The sequence below is a fragment of the Brassica napus genome, chromosome A8, assembly GCF_020379485.1.
Source record: "Brassica napus cultivar Da-Ae chromosome A8, Da-Ae, whole genome shotgun sequence".
Classification (NCBI taxonomy): Eukaryota; Viridiplantae; Streptophyta; class Magnoliopsida; order Brassicales; family Brassicaceae; genus Brassica; species Brassica napus.
In genome coordinates, this window is record NC_063441.1 from 1,924,792 (window position 1) to 1,948,353 (window position 23,562).

Genomic DNA, 23,562 nt, shown 5'->3' on the forward strand with positions numbered 1-23,562 from the left:
TTAATTATGTTGAATAATAAATGTTTGGGAAAAATATATCCTACATCATTTTTGTATAATTTATATTATTAAAATAAATTAAACAATCATATTCACCATATAATATATGTTATATTTGATTTAATTTAAAAATTACTTTAAATTATTTTTTTGAAAAGTCTCACATTATAAAAATTATGAACAATGGTTAAATTTTGTTTTATAACAAAATATAAATGATCATAAAACTATATGAATATAAATTTTCTTTTAATATATATATATATTAAAAGTATAAATATTTTAACACTGTTTAAATTTAATCATAGACTATATAAAAATAAATATTTTAGTTATTTAATTTATGTTGAACAATTATTGAGAACTTAATATTTTAGTTTCACAGTTTTCACTGAATTTTTAAATACGATTATAAATTACTAAAATTTTATGGAAAATTTACATTGAAATTTTTGTTTTCAGCAGTTTAATTTTTTTTTATGTGAAATACAAATAATCATAAAATTATATGAGTATGAAATCTTATTTAATAGATAACTATATTAAAAAGTATATTATATATGTAAGTTAATATCATTTTAAATTTAACTATATACCAAAGAAAATAGGTAAATATGATTGTTTCGGCTTATTTATCATAATAAATTGTTTATATAGAGAGTGATTATTTTGATTTATTTGTTTGTATCAATTTAATTATATATGTAATAGTTACATCGTCTCAATTATTCAATATATACTTATCATTTATTATTATTATTATTTTTTTTTAACAGGAGGTTCAAAGGTGACCCATAATCCACACGTGGTTTTCGTTTGCCCAAAGGCCCGTAGTATGCACGTGATTTCCGATTGCCAACCATCTAATCTCCCTGGCCCGGAACCAGCCGGCACTAATACCCATTACCCAAGGACCCAACACCAATGCCGCGATTAACTTTAAACTTAGGGAGATCGTATAGCATTCCGTGGCCATAGAGCCCACCACACTGTGGTTTCATTTATTATTTTATAATATGTAAAACTGCAAAATAAATAATGTGTACGTAAAATAATTTGTATAACGAATGTTTGTTCTGCGCAAGTCAAGGCGCAAATATTAACCTAGTAATAGAATATTGACAATAAATCCAGAGCCCTGGTGGAGACTTAATGCTTTGAATTGGTATGCATGACCAATTCACATTATGCAGTTCATTAATAATACATATTATATTGTATTTTGTCACCATTCAGCTATTTAGTAGCAGAACAAAATTAAATGTATAAAATAATAAATACTATGGTTTGACCTCCACGTCGTGCATGTATTATTTTTATTGTAAATATATATTTTTAATAATTACTGTGAATATTTTAAATATATGATTTACATATTAGTCTTATATTTTATATAACTCTGTAATCTTATTGTTTTAAATTCTTTATTGGGCACTATTAATATATAATGATTTGTTGTATTCAATAAAATTTGTTATTGATTATTATTACATATTAATATATTTTCCATTTTGGTATCGTAAATTCAGAATCTGAAATAATCAAATAGAAAATCATGTATAAAATATTTTTAAAATATTTATTCAGTTTGCATACAATACATTTTAAAATTTATTTAATTATATTATATAAATGATATTTTTAGGATATTTTATGTTTTCATATTGTATTTGAAAAGTATATTTAGCATCTACGAATACAGTATATTACATGATTTTATAAGTAAATACATTATTCTGCTTAAGTAGCCCATCCCTATTATTTTAGTAAATTTTATACACAGTATCATCTGTCATATTTTTTAAGTAAAATTTATTAATATATGATTTTTTTGATGTTATGGTATTAAGATTTCTGATCTTTTTGGTATTAAATTAAGATTTCAAAATATCATAACTGTTTTAATTCTTACAGCATAAGCTGTTTTTTTTTTCGTTTTGTAAAAAAATATACTTTAACATCTATGATTTTATCTTTCGTAAATGTAGAATATTATCATTATGAGTTTGAAATACATATTACCAAAATTGTATATTTGGTCAAGAGAAATTTAGAAAATTAGACAACTATTTTATTTTGGAAGATTATATGACTTTTGAATCTTTTTGATACTAAATTAATGCATTATTTTATAAAAACATTATTTGAAACTTTTGGTAAATTGTTTATATTTTTCAACAGATTTTGTTATAGTTATAAATAAAAAATAATTTATTGTTAAAATTGATTTGTTATTAATATGTTAAATTAATATTAACACTTCAAAGGTTTCTAATAGCATATTTTTTAAATAACACATTAAATAAATGTTAGTTATATAATTTATATTTTGTATATAAATATTTTTATATAATACATTGTTGTGAGTTTCAAAATAATTAAAATAATAGTATATAATTGTTTTTAAATCTTATTTTGTTGTGAGCAAAAAAATTATATGTTTACAATTTGTTTTGTATAAAATATTACATGATTTACAAATTTTAATTTTCTTAACAGTGAGTGATATTTATTTATTTATTTATTTAAATGGAAACACTTTTTAAAATAAAAAGGTTAATTTACCAATTTAATTTAACTTTGTTATATCTATTTCTATGGTATTGCTATTTTAATATAATATAGAATATAATTATAAAATTATAAATTCGAACATATACTTTTTTATTTTAATTAGAATTAATTTATAATAATATTAGATTATTAATTAAAAAATTAATTAAGATTTAATTGTTTTAAAATATTCAGTTTTTAGTAAGATCTTGTTAGATTCTTTCTCAACAGATTTTTTTTATAATTAAAAAAATTAAATTTCAATTTATAGTCAAAATTTATTTTATTAATATTTTTATTGATTATTAAGTTTAATAAAAATAATATATATTTGATTGATTAATATAAATAATCAAATATGTTGTATTAAATGATTAATGAAATGGTCCTCTTAAGAGGTTTTTACATAGATTTTTTGTACTTCTATTTTAGCAGATAATATAATAATAGTAGCCTTATTGATTATTTTTTTTATAAATAGTATATATCTGATTGATTAATGTAAATAATAAAATATTATATATTTTATATTAAATGATTAAGGAAATGTTCATCCTATGATTTTTGTACAATAGATTTTTTTGTACTTCTTTTAGTAGAGAAGATTTTATTAATATCCTTTTTTTTTATCTTTTTTTATTTTTAGAAATAATATATATTTGATTGATTAATGTAAATAATAAAATATGTTATATCAAATGATTAATGAAATGGTCCTCTTATGACTTTTGTACAATAGCTTTTTTGTACTTCTCTTTTAATAAAGAAAGATATGAATGCAAATTAATTCAATGCGTTAATTTAGTGATTTTCATGAAAAAATGAAAAATTATGGATGCATGCATATAATTATTATTTTATAAATTTCCAAGAAACAATTGAATCATGATCCCAACCGAAATTACAAAGATTTGGCCATTAAATGTGCAAATTAAAGCATTTCGTCATTCCCGAATTTCAGCCCCTATAAAAATCCAAAGAGCCTCCAAAGACTTCAACTATATCGAAAAGAATATCATGAGCTCAACGGATTCTTCACCTCATCCAGATGATCTTTTGATCTATACACTAAAGCCCCCAGCCTCTCCGTCTCTCACACTACCATCTCCCTCCATCGATTTCAATGCACAACTAACCGCGGAAGAGATCGAGACTTATGACAACTTACCGCCCTGGCCACATGCGATTTCAGATTACGTTCTTCGACAAATAGGAAGTGACCTCTCCCTCTACGAGCCATTCATGGACCGAATCCACAAGTACATCAAAAGCAAATTGGGAAGCGATGAAAATCACCTCCCGCTCGAATCCCCAAATACCCGAAAGGAAAGGAAGAAACCAAAATTCAAGAAAGTTTGTAGTTTTTACAAATAAATATGTTTCCTTTCTCTAAAAGCAATCATGATCATAATAAGAATTTATTTCCATATTCAAGTTCTGATAAATTGTTTCAACACAAAAAACACGATCAACTATTGTTTCGGGCCCCGGCAAGCTTTCGGACATAGCTGATCCTGCATTTCATGACAATAACATCGATTATAACATATCAAAGTATACATGGACCTAACATGCGTGTAACCCCTCGCAGTCTTTGAAGCTTCCAATGGCTTCATGTTAATAAACTAAAAAGTTGTGGCTTCATGTTAATTGATTGTTAATAAGCTTCCAATGGCATCATGTTAATAAGCTTCCAATGGCTTCATGTTAATAGACTTGACATATAGTAATCATCATTCATAAATTGTTTAGGATTTTGACTGCTATAGCTTTTAAACTAACTAGGATAAGACATGCGCCTTGCGCATGATAAATTTATATGGAAATTATTTAAGAAATATCGTATGGAAAATAAAATTTATATTATTGATCGAATAAATATTTTTGGCCCTTAAACAAAATTTTTAAATTTTTTTTGTTAATTACATAATTTATTTACTAATGAACTGATCCCATTTTTTAAAATATTTTAGGTCAAAAAATTATTTATCGCATAAAAACCTAACGTTTAGGCTGAAGAATCTCATGTCTACAATTTGGTTACAATGAAACTATGTCAGCTCGGTTTTATATCATGATTTAGCAATTTAAAAGTTAATTATGATTATGAGAAGTTTACGTTCATGCGCCAATCCTATCTATCTTTGATATTTTTCTCCTTTTTGTGTCATTTTGGTTATTGCTCGATATAAATATTGACTTTTGAGTTTATTCTCATTTTTTTTTGCCTAAGATTTAGAAAATATTTAAGATTCAAAATTATTAAAGAGATACATATTTGGGTTAAGATATGCGCCTTGTGCATAATAAATATTTTATATTTATTACTTATATAATATTTTTCTGCATATTATGAAATAATAAAATAATAATAATATATTAAATAACTAAGAGATCAATTATTATTATGTAATTAATTGCCTTGGACATATAAATCAAATGACTGCTCTTGTTTATTCACAGTCTTTTTAGGATAAATAAATCAAAACAATCAATCTTATCTATAGTTTATGATATATAATTAAATTTAAACTATATAGAGTATATATATATGTATATATATTAACATAAACACCTATTAAAATAAAATTATTTATTTGTATGATTTAATTATCGTTGTATCTTATTATAGAAAAAGAAATAAACATCACAAAAGTTAATTTTGAGATTTTTAACAGTTTTAGTAATTTATACTCGTTTTGAAAAATTCAAAATACAGCATATACAAAAAATCTAAATTTTTAATATATGATTAATGTAATTGTGTAATTTATTTTAATAATAAATAATTAAACAAAAATGATAGAAAATATACAAATTATTGGCAAATCTTCATTATTTAAAATTATTAATTACTATATATATCATAATCACATTGGGTAATTCCGTTGGTTATATTTAAGGAAACAATATATAATAAATTTCAATTTGATAAATGAATGGTCCATAATAGACATACTATATAATATAATATTTCCTAATAATTTAATTTTGGACTAACAAAAATCTCAATTGATTTTCAAGCCGCCACGTAAACAAATTAACATTCCAATTACGTGACAACTCAGCATAATATTTTTTTTAATTAGTACAAACAACATGTTCTAAACTTTTTAAAAGTTTCTCTATTAATATATAAGGGATGTTAAACCATTGATCATTAATTTTTAACATAATAATTTTAACAGTTTTGTAATTTTGTCATTTTTTAAAATTCAAAATATAACATATACAAAAAAAAATCTATATTTTAATTTTATAGCTAATGTGATTGTTTAATTATTTTAATAATATAAAATTAAACAAAACTGTGGATGAGATATAAATTGTTATTAAATCTTTATTATTAGAATCATTAATTGTCATATATATAAGTCATATTTGATAATTCCGTAGCTTTTATTTAAGGAAAGAAAAGAAAATAGTAAGTGTACACTTTAATTAATTTTATGATTAGTTTAATGAAAATTATAATATATACTTAATTGGACCAACATATTTTCTAAGGATTCTGAATTTCATACACGTGGTTACACTTAAAGTTGTAATGTTTCTCAATTAATACTAGACTCTGACCCGCACGCGGGTATGAATTTTTGGTTTTTGGTTATTTATTTAACTAAATGATGTATTTTAATATTTTATGTATTATATTCACCAACTAAATATATTTTTTGGAAATCTATCATGTATGGCAAGGAGTTGATTGTGAAAGGAATGAGACATCTTATTGGTGATGGCTCTTTTACAAATATGTGGACGGATCAGTGGTTACCGGTACATCCCCCACGTCCACCACGACCAATCACTGAAGTGGATGAGGCAGAGAAAGTCAGTATGTACCTCCATAGTAATAATACTGGTTGGGACTTGGACAAACTGAGACTAGTAGTTGAACCGGAAGATTTTGAGGTTATTGTCTCTCTGAAAATCAGCCCGGTTGCGCAACAAGATCTTGTTGGATGGCACTATACTCAAGATGGTATTTATACTGTTAAATCAGGTTATTGGGTGGCAATGCACTTACCTGAAAACACAGTGATTCAACCTACAAATGGGAATCAGCTACTGAAACAAAAAATGTGGAGAACAAAGATACCATCGAAAATACAACATTTTCTTTGGAAGTTATTATCTCGTAGTCTAGCTACTGGTAATAATCTCAGGAGGAGACACATTACAAGGGATGTGATATGTAAGAGATGTTTTCAAACAGAGGAAACAGAATCTCATCTTTTCTTTGATTGTGATTATGCTAAGCAAATCTGGCGAGCCTCTGGAATTGCAAATACAACGATTGATAATTCTAATGCAACACTGGAGGAGAGAATACAGGCTTGTCTATTTGTTAGTTCTTCAGTGCGGCTACAACATTACAATGACCTACCAATATGGATCTTATGGAGACTATGGAAAAGTCGGAATAGGTTAATTTTTCAACACAAACATACAGCATGGAACTTTATTCTTGGATATGCGAGGAATGATGCAAATGAATGGAGAAATATAGGAGCACATGCTATGGCAGACAGATCAAGATCATACCAGCGAAGAGAGGTAGAGGCTCTTAAAAGATGGGCTTTACCGCCCTCAGGATATATGAAATGTAATGTTGATGGTTCTTATATAAGTTCGGAACGAGAAAGCACTGCTGGATGGGTAATAAGAGATGATTTTGGAACTTATAATGGAGCAGTACAAGCGGTGGGAGCAAAGGTTGGAAATGCTTTGGATGCAGAATTACAAGCTATATTAATGGCGCTTCAACACTGTTGGATGAAAGGTTATAGGAAAATAATCCTGGAGAGTGATTGTTTAAAAGCCATTCAGTTTTTGAGAGATAAGAATTTGTATTTCTCAGGCTACAACTGGATTAGAGACATCACATGGTGGTCCCGAAAATTTGAAGATGTTCGATTTAGTTGGATATCAAGAGAAGCAAACAAGGTGGCTGATAAGCTTGCAAAGACAAGCTCACAAACAATTTCTTTTATTTTTCATAATTATGTTCCTGTAACAATAACAAATCTTCTACATGAAGATTATGTAAACGTACATTTATGATTAATAAAGTATGATGTTATAAAAAAAAAAAAAAAAAATATATTTTTTGGCATCTTAAACCATCTATTTACGACGAATATTCAATATCATATAAAAAATTGAATAAATAGACGTAATTAGAGAATTGTAGACGATATATAAAAACAATGGTTATTAATGTAAAATATGAAGAAATATTATATTATGACTTAGTATGGCATAAAAGATTATAAATCAGTTATACATGTTTAAATGAAACACAATGATTTTTAAACTTCTATGAAAAATTTAACATATAAAAAGGGCGATGAATTAGTCATCAAATTGTAAATAATTTCATAATTTTATTAATAATAAATTATTTATAGTCTTTGTTTTTCGTCAAGATAATTATTAAATGTCCATAACATTAATATGTTAAAAGACCGTATTATGAAAGCCCATGTGGTAACCATTTTTTTCCGGAAAGTGTAACAAAAAAAAATACCTTTAACTCTTCGTTTTGTTTAAGTTCTGTGTCGGTAAGAGATTAAAAAAATCTCTCTATCTTTTTCAATGTTCAATTTGAAGCTTATTATGCGAAAATCATACGCAAATATAGGCAATTGGTTGGAATCACTATATCTTTATATTCTTACAAATTCTAAATTTATTATTTTCTATTCTGCAAGCAAATCAATTACCAAAGTAACAGATCAATTGGTTGGAATCAAATCTATTCTTATCAATTACCAAAGTAATAGATCAATTGGTTGGAATCAAATATATTCTTATTAGTGTAATTATGGTTACAGTTTCTATATTTAATAGGTACATTAAAGATACGACATTGAAGATATTCTGTTTTGATTAATAAAAGATATTGGATTTTGAGTTTGTATTTATTGATTTGTTTTTTTTTATAATGCTTAGAAAATCAATAGGATGATTGGTTGGTTGATACATCCTATAAAGAAAACGAAAACTATAGGTGGTTTGAATATTGTACATCGATAGATGCATAATGTAAGTTGACTATATAAAACTTGAGCATGATCATTTCAAACTAAAGTATATTTAGGTTATATGCATTTGTTATATTGTAGTTAATATATTTTAAATATTACATATGTCAAGTGATTCACGTTTTCGTAAAAATAAAATTCAAGTTCATTATTGGGCTGTACTCGTCCGTAATAAGCTACGTTAAATATGATGTATTTTTAGGTTCATTTAATGACATTAAGTTTAATTTTGATTAAGGAAAACTCATTAATTTAACTAGAAAAGACAAACATTAAAATAGGTAGACTCATTTAATGACATTAAGTTTATATTTGAATAAGGAAAACACATTAATCTAACTGAAAAAGATAAGCATTAAAATATGAAATTCAATTTAATTCTTATTGGCATGGAAGTGTAATTAAATTTAAAAACTAAAGGGTATTTTCTAATAGGTACTTCTCTTTTAATAATAGAGATATAAGGTATGACTTTACAAAAAATATTGGTCGTGGCTTTTATAGCTGTGGCTTTAAAAAAAAATTAAAAGTCACAAGTTCTAGTTTATAGAAAAAGTAAAAAAACGTGAAGGAAAAATGGAAGTTGAGGCTTTGAGTGTTTTTAGGGATTTTGAGAGATTTTAGGAGAGGCAAATTGTGATTGGTAAAATTACTGACTTGTAAAGTCTTCGGAGCAAAGTCAAATCTCCAATCACAGCCGTAGTGACCCCTCGCAGTCTTTGAAGCTTCCAATGGCTTCAAGTTTTTTACTGCTTTTACTTAAATCTGCGAGAGTTCGAAAGACTCTTGACCCACTACGAACCTATTTTTATCACAAAGGCCCAATTAAAAGCCCAAAACAGTGAAGACATGAACTGTTTCTGTTTCGTCTGAATCGAAGCTGCACACATTTTCCTCTGATCTCACGGAGACGGCGACGGAAAAATGCAGTTCTTCGGTGGATCGGAGATAAATCCGTCGCCACAGGTTCCGACGGCGAGTGGAAACAACGCGCACATGATGTACGTTTTCAACCGTAACGGCGTCTGTCTCCTCTACAAAGAATGGAACAGGCCTCTTCACACGCTCAACCCTCAGCAAGACCACAAGCTCATGTTCGGTCTTCTCTTCTCCCTCAAATCACTCACCGCCAAGATGGATCCCGTCAAGTTAGTGATTTCATCATCCCTTTTGATGGATTTGACTTGTGGATTTGATCAATTTTGGATCTATCTATCTGTGTGATTGATTGTTTGCAGTGCGGATAAGGGGAATCTAGGTGTTCCACAGTTGCCAGGACAAGGGTGCTCTTTCCATAGTTTTCGAACTAATACTTACAAGCTTAGCTTCATGGAGACTCCCTCTGGTATTAAGGTCAGCCTTCAACCACTGTCTCTCTTGTTAATTCAACCGTAAAGTCATTGTCTTTAGTGTCTATGTGAGAGAACGTGAAGAGCCTAAAAGGTGTCATGTGTAAGAATATGGGAACTAAGAAGATAAATGTGAAAAACCAGAGTGTTCATCAGACAGATGTCAAACATAATGTCGTGTATGAGAATTGGTGTTAAAGAGTTATAACTAGCTGAAATGATCTTGTCTCTATAGAGATTGATATTTTTGAACAAGCATGAGGAAGTTATTTAACTCCGAAGTCATTGTCTTTGTGTCTACCTAGAGAACATGAAGTAAATTAAGGAGTTTCTATGTAAGAATATTGGAAGTAAGAAGATGAATGTGAAACATAATTGTCTTGTTTGAGAAATGAGATTAGTAAATTGTTTATTAAGAGTTGAGCTGTATCATGTCTCTATAGATATTGATATGTTTGTAGATCATCTTGTAAGCTGAGACATAATGTATGTATGAGAAATGGGGTCAGTAAGTTGTTTTCTTAAATAAAAACTAGCTGAGCTGATTCATGTCTGTGTAAAGATTGATATGTTTGAACAAGCATGAGGGTCAAGATGTATCTTGGGGGATTGCTGCTTTTGCATAACCAAGGTTTCATGCTTTTAGGATCTAGTTTCAAATGTAATTAATATATGACTTAAAACTTAATTGTTGATTCCTTGATTGCTGCCTTGATTCACTTATATGGATATACATACATACACATGGATGGGCTTTTCAAGATGAGATATTAGATTGAAGCAAACTTCATGAGTGAAGATTCCAGAGTTGTTTAGATGCTTAAACCACACCATGTTTATATTCTTTTTTGCAGATTATCTTAGTAACTCATCCAAAGACTGGAGATTTACGCGAGTCCCTAAAGTACATCTACGGTTTATACGTTGAATACGTGGTGAAAAATCCTATCTACAACCCAGGATCTCCAATCAAGTAAGCTTCAATGAATAACGCTCTTCTTGTTGCGTCTAGCAGCATACCGTATTTGTTCTGACTATGTTTTCGTTGGGTCTTTAAAGGTCAGAGTTGTTCAACACTGCACTTGACCAATATGTGAGGAGTATCTCATAGTGTTGTGCATTACAAGATTTGGCAATTGGAACTTCTCTGACTGCTTCACATAACTTTTGTCTTGAACAAATTCTACGGAGAAGAGAGACTTTTAATAGAAAGATCAATCTCGTGTCGAGACTGTTTTTCTCTGCGAATGTATGTTTTGCTTACCCTTTTTAACATAGTGTGATGAGAAGTTACTGTTTCATTGGATTGTTATCAAGATGATTTATTCGATCCCATGCACTTTGGGGGCTGTAATGTGATTTTCTACTCATTAAACACTTTTTTATCTTTCTTTTTCTTTCTCTAATTATTTTATTTTGTTTCTTCTGTTTTTAATTTGATTATTTTATGAAAGATTTTTTTTTCAAAATCAAATTATTAAGTTCGTCATCTATGCAAAGAGTCTTTGTCCCTTTCTCCATGCCGTGAGTTGTAGGATGGTGGAATTGCGTTTTGTTAAAACATGTCTTTAGTTAGATCACCAGCATGACTTGATTCGCCGGAGATATCTTGTTTGGAAGATGTAACTATTTTTCTTTTCTTTCCTTAAACATCTACGGATTAAAGACATGTCTTTAGTAAAAAGTAGATGAAAAACACGGAGCAGATTGGAAAAATCAAGTTATTCTATAAAAATGCTATCTCTGGAAAAACAGAGACAACAAAGGTTCCAAATCTATTTGACCTTTTATCATATGTTAATGAATGATGTAACTATGCACTAAAATAAAATTTTAATGTTTTTGAATATTTTTCAAAATCTATGGTTAACCCCTACAAAAATATTTATTTTTTGATAAATGCTCTATATACTGAAGCCTATGATTTTATTGTAGTTTTAAAATTTTTAAACACATTCTACTTTTGTATTAATGTATACTAAACTCCCTTTAATTGTTCGTGGGCATAGTTTATATTTTTAGTCAATTAATTTAGTAAAACTTCATAATACTCACTAAATTGGTTGACTAACCACTATAAAACCGTTATTCTCTAGAAAAACGGAGACAACAAACGTTCCAAACCTCTTTGACCTTCATCATATGTTAGTAAAGGATGGAACTATGCATTAAAATAAAATTTTCATTTTTAAAATTCTTTTCAAAATCTATGGGTTAACCCCTACGAAAATATTTAATTTTTCGGTAAATGCTCTATATAATGAAGCCTATGATTTGTATTGTAGTTTTAAAATTTTGAAATACATTCGACATTTGTATTAATGTATATTAAACTCTCAAGGTACATGGCCATCGTTTAAATATTTTGTTAATTAATTTAGTAAAACTTCATAATACTCTTTAAATTAGTTGACTAACCACTATAAAATTGCTATTCTCTAGAAAAACAGAGAAAACAAAGGTTCCAAACCTCTTTGACCTTTATCATATGTTAGTGAAGGATGTAACTATGCATTAAAATAGAATTTCATTTTTTAAAAAAATTTCTCAAAATCTATGGGTTAACCACCTACAAAAATATTTAATTTTTCGGTAAATGTTCTATATACTGAAGCCTATGATTTTTATTGTAGTTTTAATTTTTTAAACACATTCTACATTTGTATTAATTTATATTAAACTCTCTTTAATGGTACATGGGCATCGTTTAATTTTTTTTGTCAATTAATTTAGTAAAACTTCATAATACTCACTAAATTAGTTGAATAACCATTATAAAATCGCTATTCCCTAGAAAAACGGAGACAACAAAGGTTCCAAACGTCTTTGACCTTCTTCATATGTTAGTGATAGATGCAACTATGCATTAAAATATAATTTTTATTTTTTTGAATTTTTCTCAAAATCTATGGGTTAACCCCTACGAAAATATTTAGTTTTTCAGTAAATGCTCTATATACTAAAGCCTATGATTTTTATTGTAGTTTTAAAATTTTTAAACACATTCTACATTTGTATTAATGTATATTAAACTCTCTTTAATGGTACATGGACATCGTTTAAATTTTTTGTCAATTAATTTAGTAAAACTTCATAATACTCACTAAATTGGTTGAATAACCATTATAAAACCGCTATTCCCTAGAAAAACGGATACAACAAATGTTCTAAATGTCTTTGACCTTCATCATATGTTAGTGAAGGATGTAACTATGCATTAAAATAAAATTTTCTTTTACTTGAATTTTTCTCAAAATCTATGGGTTAACCCCTACGAAAATATTTAATTTTTCGGTAAATGCTCTATATACTGAAGCCTATGATCTTTAGTGTTGTTTAAAAATTTCTAAACACATTCTACTTTTGTGTTAATGTATATTAAACTCTCTTTAATCGTTCATGGACATAGTTTAAATTTGTTGTCAATTAATTTAGTAAAACTTCATAATACTCCCTAAATTGGTTGACTAACCACTATAAAACCCCTATTCTCTAGAAAAACGGAGACAACAAAGATTCCAAACCTATTTGACTTTCATCATATGCTAGTGAATGATTCAAATATGCATTAAAATAGAATTTTCATTTTTTAAAACTTTTCTCAAAATTTATGGGTTAAAGAAAATATTTAATTTTTCGGTAAATGCTCTATATACTGACGCCTATTATTTTTATTGTAGTTTTCAAAATTTTAAACACATTCTACATTTGTATTAATGTATATTAAACTCTATTTAATGGTACATGAGCGTCTTTTAATATTTTTGTCAATTAATTTAGTAAAACTTCATAATACTCCCTAAATTGGTTGAATAACCATTATAAAACCGCGATTCCCTAAAAAAACTGAGACAACAAAGGTTTCAAACGTCTTTGAACTTCATCACATGTTAGTGAAGGATGCATTAAAATAAAATTTTCATTTTTTTTTCTTCTCAAAATCTATGGGTTAACCTAACCCCTACGAAAATATTTAATTTTTCAGTAAATGCTCTATATACTGAAGCCTATGATTTTTAGTGTAGTTTTTAAATTTTTAAACACATTTTACATTTGTATGACTGTATATTAAACTCTCTTTAATGGTATATGGGCATCGTTTAAATGTTTTGTTAATTAATTTAGTAAAACTTCATAATACTCCCAAAATTAGTTGACTAACAACTATAAAATCGCTATTCTCTAGAAAAACGGAGACAACAAAGGTTCCAAACATCTTTGACCTTCATCATATGTTAGTGAAGGATGCAACTATGCATTAAAATAGAATTTTTATTTTTTTGAATTTTTCTCAAAATCTATGGGTTAACCCCTACGAAAATATTTAATTTTTTGGTAAATGCTCTATATATTGAAGCCTATAATTTTTATTGTAGTTTTAAAATTTTGAAACACATTATCCATATGTATTAATGTATATTAAACTCTCTTTAATGGTATATGGGCACCGTTTAAATATTTTGTCAATTAATTTTGTAAAACTTTATAATACTCTCTAAATTGGTTAAATAATCACTATAAAACCGCTATTCCCTAGAAAAACGGAGACAACAAAGGTTCCAAACGTCTTTGAACCTCATCATATGCATTAAAATAGAAATTTTATTTTTTTGAATTTTTCTCAAAATCTATGGGTTAACCCCTACGAATATATTTAATTTTTCGGTAAATACTCTATATACTGAAACCTATGATTTTTAGTTTTGTTTCAAAATTTCTAAACACATTATACTCTTTTGTATTAATGTACATTAAACACTCTTTAATTGTTCATGAGAATCGTTTAAATTTTTTGTCAATTAATTTAGTAAAATTTGATAATATTCTATAAATTGGTTGACTAACCACTATAAAATCGATATTCCGTAGAAAAACAGAGACAACAAAGGTTTCAAACCTCTTTGACGTTCATCATATGTTAGTGAAGGACGCGACTATGCATTAAAATAGAATTTTTATTTTTTTGAATTTTTCTCAAAATCTATGAGTTAACCCTACGAAAATATTTAATATATCGGTAAATGCTCTATATACTGAAGCCTATGATTTTTCGTGTTGTTTTAAATATTTTAAACACATTCTACATTTTTATTAATGTATATTAAACTCTCTTTAATGGTACATGGGCACGTTTAAATTTTTTGTCAATTAATTTAGTAAAATTTCATAGTACTCTCTAAATTGGTTGACTAACCACTGTAAAATTGCTATTCCTTAGAAAAACGGAGACAACAAAGGTTCCAAACCTCTTTGACTTTCATCATATGTTAGTGAATGATGCAACTATGCATTAAAATATAATTTACATTTTTTTTGAATTTTTCTCAAAATCTATGGGTTAACCCTACGAAAAATATTTAATTTTTCGGTAAATGCTCTATATACTGAAGCCTATGAGTTTTAGTGTAGTTTTAATTTTTTTGTACACATTATACATTTGTATTAATATATATTAAACTCACCTTAATGGTACATGGGCATCGTTTAAATATTTTGTCAATTAATTTAGTCAAACTTCATAATACTCCCTTAGTTAGTTGACTTAACCACTATAAAATCGCTATTCTATAGAAAAATGAAGACAACAAAGGTTCCAAACCTCTTTAACATTCATCATATGTTAGTGAAGGATGTAACTATGCATTAAAATAGAATTTTCTTTTACTTGAATTTTTCTCAAAATCTACGGGTTAACTCCTACAAAAATATTTAATTTTTTGGTAAATGCTCTATATACTGAAGCCTATGATCTTTAGTGTTGTTTAAAAATTTCTAAACACATTCTACTTTTGTGTTAATGTATATTAAACTCTCTTTAATTGTTCATGGGCATAGTTTAAATTTGTTGTCAATTAATTTAGTAAAACTTCATAATACTCCCTAAATTGGTTGACTAACCACTATAAAACCCCTATTATCTAGAAAAACAGAGACAACAAAGATTCCAAACCTATTTGACCTTCATCATATGTTAGTGAATGATTCAAATATGTATTAAAATAGAATTTTCATTTTTTAAATTTTTCTCAAAATTTATTTGTTAACGAAAATATTTAATTTTTCGGTAAATGCTCTATATACTGAAGCCTATTATTTTTATTGTAGTTTAAAAATTTTTAAACACATTATAGATTTGTATTAATGTATCTTAAATTATATTTAATGGTACATGGGTGTCTTTTATTTTTTTTTGTCAATTAATTTAGTAAAACTTCATAATACTCCTTAAATTGGTTAAGTAACCATTATAAAACCGCGATTCCATAGAAAAACGGAGACAACAAATGTTCCAAACGTCTTTGAACTTCATCATATGTTAGTGAAGAATGCAACTATGCATTAAAATAGAATTTTCATTTTTTTTGTTTTTTTTTCTCAAAATCTATGGGTTAACCTAACCCCCTACGAAAATATTTAATTTTTCGGTAAATGCTCTATATACTGAATCCTATGAGTTTTAGTGTAGTTTTAAATTTTTTAAACACATTTTACATTTGTATTAATGTATATTAAACTCTCTTTAATGGTACATGGGCATCGTTTAAATGTTTTGTCAATTAATTTAGTAAAATTTCATAATACTCCCTAAATTAATTGACTAACAACTATAAAATCGCTATTCTCTTGAAAAACGGAGACAACAAAGGTTCCAAACCTCTTTGACCTTCATCATATGCTAGTGAAGGATGTAACCCCTGCAAATGTTTTTTAATTATTCGGTAAATGCTCTATATACTGAAGCCTATGATTTTTATTGTAGTTTTAAATTTCTAAACACATTATACTTTTGTATTAATGTATATTAAACTCTCTTTAATAGTACATGGGCATCGTTTAATTTTTTTGTCAATTAATAGTAAAACTTCATAATACTCCCTAAATTGGTTAACTAACTAATATAAAATCGTTATTCTTTAGAAAAACCTAGACAACAAAAATTCCAAACCTCTTTGACCTTCATCATATGTTAGTGAATGATATAACTATGCATTAAAATAGAATTTTCATTTTTTTGAATTTTTTTCACAATTTATGGGTTAACCCTTACGAAAATATTTAATTTTTCGGTAAATGCTCTATATACTGAAGCCTATGATTTTTATTGTAGTTTTAAAATTTTGAAACACATTCTACATTTGTATTAATTTATATTAAACTGTCTTTAATGGTACATGGGCATCGTTTAAATATTTTGTCAATTAATTTAGTAAAAACTTCATAATACTCCCTAAATTGGTTGAATAACCACTATAAAACCGCTATTCCCTAGAAAAAATGGAGACAACAAAGGTTTCGAACGTCTTTGAAATTCATCATATGTTAATGAATTATGCAACTATGCATTAAAACAGAATTTTCATTTTTTTGATTTTTTCTCAAAATCTAAGGGTTAACAACCCCTATGAAAATATTTAATTTTTCGGCAAATGCTCTATATACTGAAGCCTATGGTTTTTATTGTAGTTATAAAATTTTTAAACACATTCTACATTTGTATTAATGTATATTACACTCTCTTTAATGGTACATGGACATGTTTTAAATTTTTTGTCAATTAATTTAGTAAAACTTCATAATACTCACTAAATTGGTTGAATAACCATTATAAAACCGCTATTCCCTAGAAAAACGGAGACAACAATGGTTTCAAACGTCTTTTACTTTCATCATATGTTAGTGATAGATGCAACTATGCATTAAAATAGAATTTTTATTTTTTTGAATTTTTCTCAAAATCTATGGGTTAACCCTACGAAAATATTTAATTTTTCGGTAAATGCTCTATATACTGAAACCTATGATTTTTATTGTAGTTTTAAAATTTTTAAACACATTCTACATTTGTATTAATGTATATTAAACTCTCTTTAATGGTACATGGGCATCGTTTAAATTTTTTGTCAATTAATTTAGAAAAACTTCATAATACTCACTAAATTGGTTGAATAACCATTATGAAACCACTATTCGCTAGAAAAACGGATACAACAAAGGTTCCAAACGTCTTTGATCTTCATCATGTCTTAGTGAAGGATGCAACTATGCATTAAAATAGAATTTTCATTTTTTTGAATTTTTCTCAAAATTTATGAGTTAGCCCCTAAGAAAATATTTAATTTTTTGGTAAATGCTCTATATAATGAAGCCTATGATTTTTATTGTAGTTTTCAAATTTTGAAACACATTGTACATTTGTATTAATTTATATTAAACTCTCTTTAAAGCTACATAGGCTCCGTTTAAATATTTTGTCAATTAATTTAGTAAAACTTTATAATACTCCCTAAATTGGTTGAATAACCACTATAAAACCGCTATTCCCTAGAAAAACGGAGACAACAAAAGTTCCAAACGTCTTTGAACTTCATCATATGTTAGTGAAGGATGCAACTATGCATTAAAATAGAATTTTTATTTTTTTTTAATTTTTCTCAAAATCTACGAATATATTTAATTTTTCGGTAAATGCTCTATATACTGAAGCCTATGATTTTTAGTGTTATTTCAAAATTTCTAAACACATTATACTCTTTTGTATTAAAGTATATTAAACTCTCTTTAATTGTTCATGATAATCGTTTAAATTTTTTGTCAATTAATTTAGTAAAACTTGATAATATTCTCTAAATTGGTTGACTAACCACTATAAAATCGTTATTCCCTAGAAAAACAGAGATAATAAAGGTTTCAGACCTCTTTGACTTTCATCATATGTTAGTGACGGATGCGACAATGCAATAAAATAGAATTTTCATTTTGTTTTGAATTTTTTTCAAAATATATGGGTTAACCCCTACGAAAATATTTAATATAGCGGTAAATGCTCTATGTACTGAAGCCTATGATTTTTCGTGTTGTTTTAAAATTTTTAAACACATTCTACATTTGTATTAAAGTATATTAAATTCTCTTTAACGGTACATGGGCACTCTTAAATTTTTTTTCAATTAATTTAGTAAAACTTTATAGTACTCCCTAAATTGGTTGACTAACCACTATAAAATGGCTATTCCCTAGAAAAATGGAGACAACAAAGGTTCCAAACCTCTTTGACCTTCATCATATATTAGTGAAGGATGCAACTATGCATTAAAATATAATTTTCATATTTTTAAATTTTTCTCAAAATCTATGGGTTAAACCCTACGAATATATTTAATTTTTCGGTAATTTTTCGGTAAATGCATATGATTTTTAGTGTTGTTTCAAAATTTCTAAACATATTATACTCTTTTGTATTAATGTATATTAAACTCTCTTTAATTGTTCATGAGAATTGTTAAATTCTTTGTCAATTAATTTAGTAAAACTTGATAATATTCCCTAAATTGGTTGACTAACCACTATAAAATCGCTATTCCCTAGAAAAACAGAGACAACAAAGATTTCAAACCTCTTTGACGTTCATCATATGTTAGTAAAACTTGATAATATTCTCTAAATTGGTTGACAAACCAATATAAAAACGCTATTCCCTAGAAAAACAGAGACAACAAAGGTTTCAAACCTCTTTGACATTCATCATATGTTGAAGTACATAATAGTAGAGATTTAAGAGTTTATTGATATGTAGATGGAGATCAAAACAGTAGCACTTGATGTAATTAAAGTTTTGATTGAATAAATTTTATATTCATTCAAAAAAAAACTCTCTTTAATGGTACATGGGAATCGTTTAAATTTTTTGTCAATTAATTTAGTAAAACTTTATAATACAACTCTAAATTAGTTGACTAACCACTATAAAATCGCTATTCTCTAGAAAAACGAAGACATCAAAAGTTTCAAACCTCTTTGTCGTTCATCATATCTTAATGAAGGATGTAACTATGCATTAAAATATAACTTTCATTTTTTTGAATTTTTCTCAAAATCTATTGGTATAACCCTTACAAATATATTTAATTTTTCGATAAATGCTTTATATACTGAAGCCTATGATTTTTATTGTAGTTTTAAAAACTTTAAACACATTCTACATTTGTATTAATGTATATTAAACTCTCTTTAATGGTACATGTTCATCTTTTAAATTTTTTGTAAATTAATTTAAAAAAACTTCATAATACTCGCTAAATTGGTTGACCTTCATCATATGTTAGTCAATGATGTAACTATGAATTAAAATAGAATTTTCCTTTTTTTTAATTTTTCTCAAAATCTATGGGTTAACCCATACGAAAATATTTAATTTTTCGGTGTAAATGCTCTATATACTGAAGCCTATGATTTTTATTGTAGTTTTAAAATTTCTAAACACATTCTACATTTGTATTAATGTATATTAAACTCTCTTTATTGGTATATTGGCATCGTTTAAATTTTTTGTCAATTAGTTTAGTAAAACTCCATAATACTTCCTAAATTGGTTCACTAATCACTATAAAATCAATATTCACTAGAAAAAACGGAGACAACAAAAGTTCCAAACCTCTTTGACCTTCAGCATATGTTAGTGAAAGATGCAACTATGCATTAAAATAGAATTTTCATTTTTTTTTTTAATTTTCTCAAAATCTATAGGTTAACTAACCCCTACGAAAATATTTAATTTTTCGGTAAATTCTCTATATACTGAAGCCTATGATTTTTAATGTAGTTTTAAAATTTCTAAACACATTGTACATTTGTATTAATGTATATTAAACTCTCTTTTATTGTACATGTGCATAGTTTAAATTTTTTGTCAATTAATTTAGTAAAACTTCATAATACTCTCTAAATTGGTTGACTGACCACTATGAAATCGTTATTCTCTAGAAAAACGGAGACAACAATGGTTCCAAACCTCTTTGACCTTCATCATATGTTAGTGAAGGATGCAACTATGCATTAAAATAGAATTTTCATTTTTTTCTCAAAATCTATGGATTGACCTCTACGAAAATATTTAATATTTCGGTAAATTCTCTATATACTGAAGCCTATGATTTTTATTGTAGTTTTAAAGTTTTTAAATACATTTTACATTTGTATTAATGTATATTAAACTCTATTTAATGGTACATGGGCGTAGGGATGGGCACTTTAGCCGATATCCGAAGTGGCACCCGATCCGAAAAACCCGAACCGAAATCCGAACTGAAGTAGCAAAATACGCGAACGTGTATTGAATAAAGAGAGATTGGATACCCGAACCCGAACGGATAATACCCAAACCCGAATGGATATCCGAAGATAACCAAACAGATGTATAATTAACCTTATATTTCTAGTTTACATCTCTCATTTTATATAAAATATTTATATTGATACTACACATACTTTAAGTTCATATGATATACATACAATTACGAAAAAAATAATTTGCTACTCACTTAAAATGCATGTCAAGTTTTTTATTTCAAAAATAAACAAAAAGTTTCATCCAAATTTTTTTCAAAAATAACTAAATTAATGTCTTTTTAGTTTTAAAATGTTATGTCCAAATCTATTAACCTTTCAATCTATTAAAAATAGAAATTAGTTAACAGAAAGTTATATTTTTAAATACAAGAAACTTGAAAAATGAAAGTTTTAAATTTTTTTTTCAAAATCTAAATATCCGAACCCGATCCGAAATAACTGAATCCGAACTAAAAAATACCCGAACCCGACCCGAAGTACAGAAATACCCGAACGAGTTCTACACCTCTATACCGAAATACCAAAAATACAAAATACCCGACCCGAACCCGAACATATACCCGAACGCCCACCCCTACATGATGGGCGTCGTTTAAATTTTTTGTCAATTAATTTAGTAAAACTTCATAATACTCCCTAAATTGGTTGACTAACTACTATAAAACCAATATTCCATAGAAAAACGGAGACAACAAAGGTTTCAAACGTTTTTGACATTCATCATATGTTAGTGAATGATGTAACTATGCATTAAAATAAAATTTTCATTTTTTTGAATTTTTCTCAAAATCTATGGGTTAACCCTACGAAAATATTTAATTTTTCTATAAATGTTCTATATACTTATTATTGGATATAAATTATATTCCTCAGACAAGGTTATCAAGCAAATAGAATTCGGTCCGGCTGAAAGTGGGTAAGGGTTTACGCTGTCTTAGAGATAGAAAAAGCAAGATACCAACTATATAAAGAGAAGATCGAATAACCCATTCACAACACATATTTTCGGCATAAGGACTAGGCTTTCCTTTGCATAAATGTTTTTTTTTTTTTTTTTGCCGAAAACACCATCCTTTTCTTAGTTCTTGGTCGGATTTCTTTGCAATCGTCTTATTAATCATCAATAAATGTCATTTAAATAACTTACCATTGAAATCGTGCTCTTATTCAATACACAGTTTCATATTAAACAGATGTAGATACTTCTAGTTCTACCAGAAAAAGCTTGGACGCTCTAAACGTTTCTGTCAATTCTATTATTGTATCTAATGTGGAAGGGAGGTCATCGTAATTTGATATCCTAATTTTGGTGAATTCCATTCTTATTTGTGGAATTCGAAATTAATTCAACTTCCATATTATTTAATTTATATTATCAAAGCAATTTTATTTTTATTTTTGTTGATTACACCTACTTATGTATACCTATTTCTAATAATCATTGATATATTTTTAGTTTACATGATATAGTAAATAATATATCAACTATAATAAAATATACTATAGGAAACTTAATATTTAAATTATTTACATTTTTATGATTTGTAAAATTATTTTAATCAAAAAAATATCATACTCATTTTTATTATGAACCAATGAATCCATTTAATCCAACTTTTGTTTTATAACTCTATAATTATAATTATATAATGTTAGTAATCGATGCCCTTATTATATATGCGAAATTATTACTATATGTGGATAAATATAACGACTAAAATAAAAGATAACAAATTTATCTAATTTATTATTTAAAGTCTTACTTTTATCTACCGATAAAAAGTTACTATTTAAGTACTGAACATGTTCATAACTCTATCATACGTCATTATATAACATACTTAATATTGACAGAATTACTTAATCTACTGATAGTGTAAGATATTAACTGAATTGTAAATTTATTTGTTACCATGTTTTATGGAGAATTAGTTAAATCTTTTACGTAAAAATTATTAGATTAAAAAATTAATTTACTACAGATATTCTAAATATGTCATATTTAAAAGGGAAAATTTGGGAAAATACCTTCATATAAGATTTTATTTTGAAAACTATACCGTTATATAATATTTTGGAAAACTACACTTACTCATACGTCAAATTACCAAACTATCCAATTGAAATCTTTGTAAATATTTTACATCTAAATTATTTTTTAAATAAAAACACAAATAAATTTTGAATCAGATGCGTTTGAAAAAGCATATTTTAAACTCTTCCTTGCCAAGCAAAATGCCCTTCAGTTTTTTTAAGCAAATTTCTCGTATTCTTGTTCTTAAGATTTAGCAATATCTATATAATCACTTATTCTGATTGAAAGACTTTTTTGTTCCGATGTACGATTAGACACACATGAAACAAACCCAGATAAAATATAAGACGTAAATGGTGCATTGGTGTATCTTTTCTATTTTTACCACAATTTATTTCGTACAGTATTTTTCTTTGACTAACACACAATAATTCTAGGGAAGAAAAGGTAT

General features: G+C 26.8%; 1 protein-coding gene across 1 annotated transcript; it reads left to right on the forward strand.

Moving 5' to 3' along the window:
• The first annotated feature begins 9,399 nt into the window (after positions 1 to 9,399).
• On the forward strand, positions 9,400 to 11,342 carry LOC125577251 (trafficking protein particle complex subunit 1-like). The gene is made up of 4 exons (XM_048738488.1): positions 9,400 to 9,748; positions 9,839 to 9,953; positions 10,804 to 10,922; positions 11,009 to 11,342. Exons 1-4 carry the CDS (start codon positions 9,525 to 9,527, stop codon positions 11,058 to 11,060), a joined length of 510 nt encoding a protein of 169 aa, XP_048594445.1. The 5' UTR covers positions 9,400 to 9,524; the 3' UTR covers positions 11,061 to 11,342.
• The last annotated feature ends 12,220 nt before the right edge of the window (positions 11,343 to 23,562 follow it).

Excerpts from the sequence above, each read along its gene's own strand:
- LOC125577251 (XM_048738488.1), top strand. The coding sequence starts at position 9,525 with ATGCAGTTCTTCGGTGGATCGGAGATAAATCCGTCGCCACAGGTTCCG. Across the intron at positions 9,749-9,838 it reads GCCAAGATGGATCCCGTCAA|TGCGGATAAGGGGAATCTAG; the intron begins GTTAGTGATTTC and ends GATTGTTTGCAG. Across the intron at positions 9,954-10,803 it reads AGACTCCCTCTGGTATTAAG|ATTATCTTAGTAACTCATCC; the intron begins GTCAGCCTTCAA and ends TCTTTTTTGCAG.